Source organism: Chrysochloris asiatica, unplaced genomic scaffold, assembly GCF_000296735.1.
Source record: "Chrysochloris asiatica unplaced genomic scaffold, ChrAsi1.0 scaffold00002, whole genome shotgun sequence".
NCBI lineage: Eukaryota > Metazoa > Chordata > Mammalia > Afrosoricida > Chrysochloridae > Chrysochloris > Chrysochloris asiatica.
This window is the reverse complement of record NW_006408520.1, coordinates 34,494,177-34,498,033: the sequence shown is the minus strand read 5'-3', so window position 1 is coordinate 34,498,033 and position 3,857 is coordinate 34,494,177. Positions and strand designations below refer to the sequence as shown.

Sequence of the window (3,857 nt, the reverse complement as noted above, 5' to 3'; positions counted from 1 at the left end):
ATGCATTAGGCAAATCTGTTGCACAAGACATTTTTAAAGTGTTGAAGAGCAAAGATGTCAGTTTGAGGATTAAGGTGTGCCTGACCCAAACCGTGGTATTTTCAATAACCTCATATGCATGTGAAAGCATATGACAGTGAATAAGAAAGACTGTAGAAGAATTGATGCTTTTGAGTTATGGTGTTGGAGGAGAATATTGAAAGTGCCACGGGCTGCCAAAGAACAAACATATCTGTGTTGGAAGAAGTATAGCCAGAGTGCTCCTTGGAGGCCAGGATGACCAAACTTCATCTCTCACAATTCGGACATATTGTCAGGAGAGACCAGTCACTGGAGAAGGATATCATGTTTGGTAGGATGGAGGGTCAGAAAAAAAGAGGAAGACTGCCATCGAGATGGATTGGCAAAGTGGCAACATCAATGGACTCAAGCGTGGCAACAATTGTGAGGTTGGCCCAGGACTGGGCAGTATTTCGTTCTGATGTACATAGGGTCTCTATGAGTTGGTGCAGACTCTATGGCACCTAACAACAACAACAACAATAGCAAATTCCACATTTGTCTGACTTCTAAATGCCTTGTGTTTTTTTTATATCTACAATTTGTCCACATTACTGATAGCCTAATTACAGTTTTCCATTCAGTGTAGTCTATTTAGGCACTCACTCATCTATGCCAAGAAATTTAGAAGACAGCTTCCTGGCCAATGGACTGGAAGAGATCAATATTAGTGCCCATTCCAAAGATAGGCAAACCAGTGGAATTCAGAAATCAGCAAACAATATCATTAATAACACATGCTAGTAAAATTTTACTGGAAAAAGTTATAAATGGCTGCAACAGTACAGAAACAGGGAACTACTGGAAATTCAAGTCATATTCAGAAGAGGACAGGAAACTAGGGATATCATTGCTGATGTCAGATGGATGCTGGCTGAAAGCAGAGAATATCAGAAAGATGTTTACTTGTGCTTTATTGACAATACAAAGGCTTTTGATTGGGTAGATCATGACAAGCTATGGATAATATTATGAAGAACACTAACTATACTCATGTGGAACCTGTACGTAGGCCAAGAAGTAGTCATTCGAACAGAATAAGAGAATACTGAATAATTTCAAATCGTGAAAGCTAAGTGTATTTTTTCCCCATAATAATTCATTCTGTATGCTGAGCAAATAATCTGAGAAACTGGATTATCTTAAAAAGAATATGACATTAGCATCGCAGGAAGACTCATTAAGAACTGTGATATGCAGATGATACAACCTTGCTTATTGAAAATGAAGAGGACTTAAAATGCTTACTAATTATGATCAAAAGACACAATTTCAGTATGGGTTGCACCTCAATATAAGGAAAACACAAATTCTTACCACTGGACCAGTAAATAACATCATGATAAATGGAGAAAAGATTGAAGTTGTCAAAGACTTCATTTTGCTTGTATCCACTATCAATGCTCATGGAAGCTGCAGTAAAGAAATCAAACAATGTATTGCATTAGACAAATCTACTGCACAAGACCTCTTTCAAGTGCTCAAGAGCAAATATATCAGTATGAGGACTAAAGTATACTTGACAAAAGCCAGTGTATTTTCAATAGACTAATATGCATCTGTAAACTGGACAATGAATAAGGAAGACAGTAGAAAAATTGATGGAGATAAATATTAAAAGTCAGAAAAACAAAGAAATCTCTGTTAGAAGTATAACCAAAATGCTTCTTAGAATCCAAGATGGTTAGACTTCATTTTTCGAACTTCAGACATATTATCAGAAGGGACCAGTCCCTGGAGAAGGACATCATGCTTGGTAAAGTGCAGGGACAGCAAAAAAGGGGAGACCTCCCAACGAAATGGATTGGCACAGTAGCAACATCAATGGGCTCAAGCATAGTAGCAATTATGATGATGGCAGAGGGCCAGGTGTTGTTTAGTCCTGTTGCGCATCTAGAGTCAGGTTGATTCTGAACTGACTGGACGGCACCTAACAACACCAACAATTCAGTCTTTATACCTGTTTCATCTACCGTTCCATTCTATTCCATGACTGCAATCCATAGGCCTATTTTTTGGTTTTGCTTATATCCCATTTAATAAGGATTACTCATCAGCCATTTCCAGAAAGTCTTCTCATAGCAAGTCCTCTCCTCCCATGCTCCTACATCTGTCCTCAAGCCCTCCCCTCCCAACTTTCTCTTCCCAGTTACTAACTTTGGACTGGAAAAGCAAGTGAAGAATTCGGTATGCTCCAACCTCGGCATCTGTGGATTCAATAAACTCCCTGCATCTTTAGTTTTTTTCTGCCTAATTCACAGCGTTAGTTTATGATTCTAATATGATGAACCAATTCAGTAAACATAGCTTTGTAAACTGTCAAGTGCACTAAAATGTAAAACACAGTAATTCACCCTCCTTTGCATGTCCAGAACTTCAGTTGAGTTCTTCTGTGAGCAATAGAAATGTGTGTTAGGGGATGAAGTGAAAGTTAAGGCGTAAGTAATATGAACTTGGCCCCAGGAAATTTCTACTTTCATTATTACCGAAGCTTTACTTAAAACGTCATCAGGGTTGCCGTAATAAAGTCAAGGGGTTATTAACTTTAAACACAACCCTGTCCCCCTCGTTAAAAAACCTCTCTAGGAGCGTTCTCCTCCCCACAGCTGAATGTTGTTTTTGTTGTTAAGTGCTGACGATTTTGACTCTTCGCAATCCTGTACAGGGGTTTTCGGAGGAGCAGTCTGGTTCGCTATCCAGTGCTTATCCTACAGCACCACACCAAGAGTACCCCCTGCTGCATGGGGGTTTTAAATTCTTGTAAATGTCCTCCCCCACTTTCACATGGTTCCTGTCAGTCTCTTTCCTGCCCCTTCCAGACACACCTTTTGTGTCCCCACCTGTCGGACACCCCCCCCCAGGAGGACTACAATTCCCATGGGGCTCGGCGCCTGGCCGCTGCCGAGTTGCGCTGGGAAAAACCTCCCACGCTGGTAGTGCGGAGAGGTAAGTGATCCGCTAGTGCTGCGAGGGCACTGGAAATGCGCTCGACCTTTACCCTTTCTAGGATAACAGAAAATAACGAAAAACGCTGTAAAAATTGCGCAGCCCTCCCCGCATCTCTGCTGTGTGTCCGAAGCTCCTGTGTTACAACCACGTGCATGGACTGTCACCCCGGAGCGGAATTAGGGGCAAAGACATAGCCAGCCTGCTCACACCAGGGGCCGGGGTGGGCCCACAGTGAGAGCCATTCCGCCCACTCCCCGTTTCCCAAAGACAGGCTCCTCTGGCGAGCTCCCAAACTCAAAGAACTGCTTCTTCCTGGAAGTCAGCTATAAACTTCCCACCCTGTCACTGGTGCCACAGGTGAATCATTTTGCTCTCATCTGGAGGCTGCCAGATTTGCTCCTTAGGCCACTATCACCCCCTTCGCAGGTGGCTCCTTCCTGGGAGTCTATCTAGGTCCTGTACCTCGAGCAGCTTTCTCCATGTTTCTTCTGCAGTCATGTGGACCCAAGTTTGCGCCCTAGCTGGATGGAACCCAGCAAGGAGCTGCTTCTGGTGGAGAGGCTCTATTGGGATGACCGCTGGTTAGCCCTGACAAGTCCATCCTGCTTGTAGGAGACTGCTGCTCAATAAAAGAAACTCTATTGGGCACCAGTGACCCGCCTTTTCTCAGTCTATGATACAACCTTGCTTGCTGAAAGTGAAGAGGACTTAAAATATTTACTGATGAAGATCAAAGAGCACAGCCTTCCGTGCGGATTACAACTCAATGTAAAGAAAACAAAAATCCTCACCACTGGACCAATAAACAGCATTCTTATCAATGGAGAAGAGATTGAAGTTGTCAAGGA

At 42.8% G+C, this 3,857-nt stretch overlaps 1 protein-coding gene across 1 annotated transcript in view; it reads left to right on the top strand.

The window, feature by feature from the left end:
* The first annotated feature begins 1,019 nt into the window (after positions 1–1,019).
* The window catches only part of SAMD13 (sterile alpha motif domain containing 13), a 58,265-nt gene continuing 55,427 nt past the window's right edge, over positions 1,020–3,857 (top strand). The window contains exons 1-2 of the mRNA XM_006831079.1: positions 1,020–1,064; positions 2,880–3,006. Of these exons, the coding sequence (XP_006831142.1) occupies positions 1,020–1,064; positions 2,880–3,006 (172 nt within the window). The remainder of the gene's footprint in view (positions 1,065–2,879; positions 3,007–3,857) is intronic.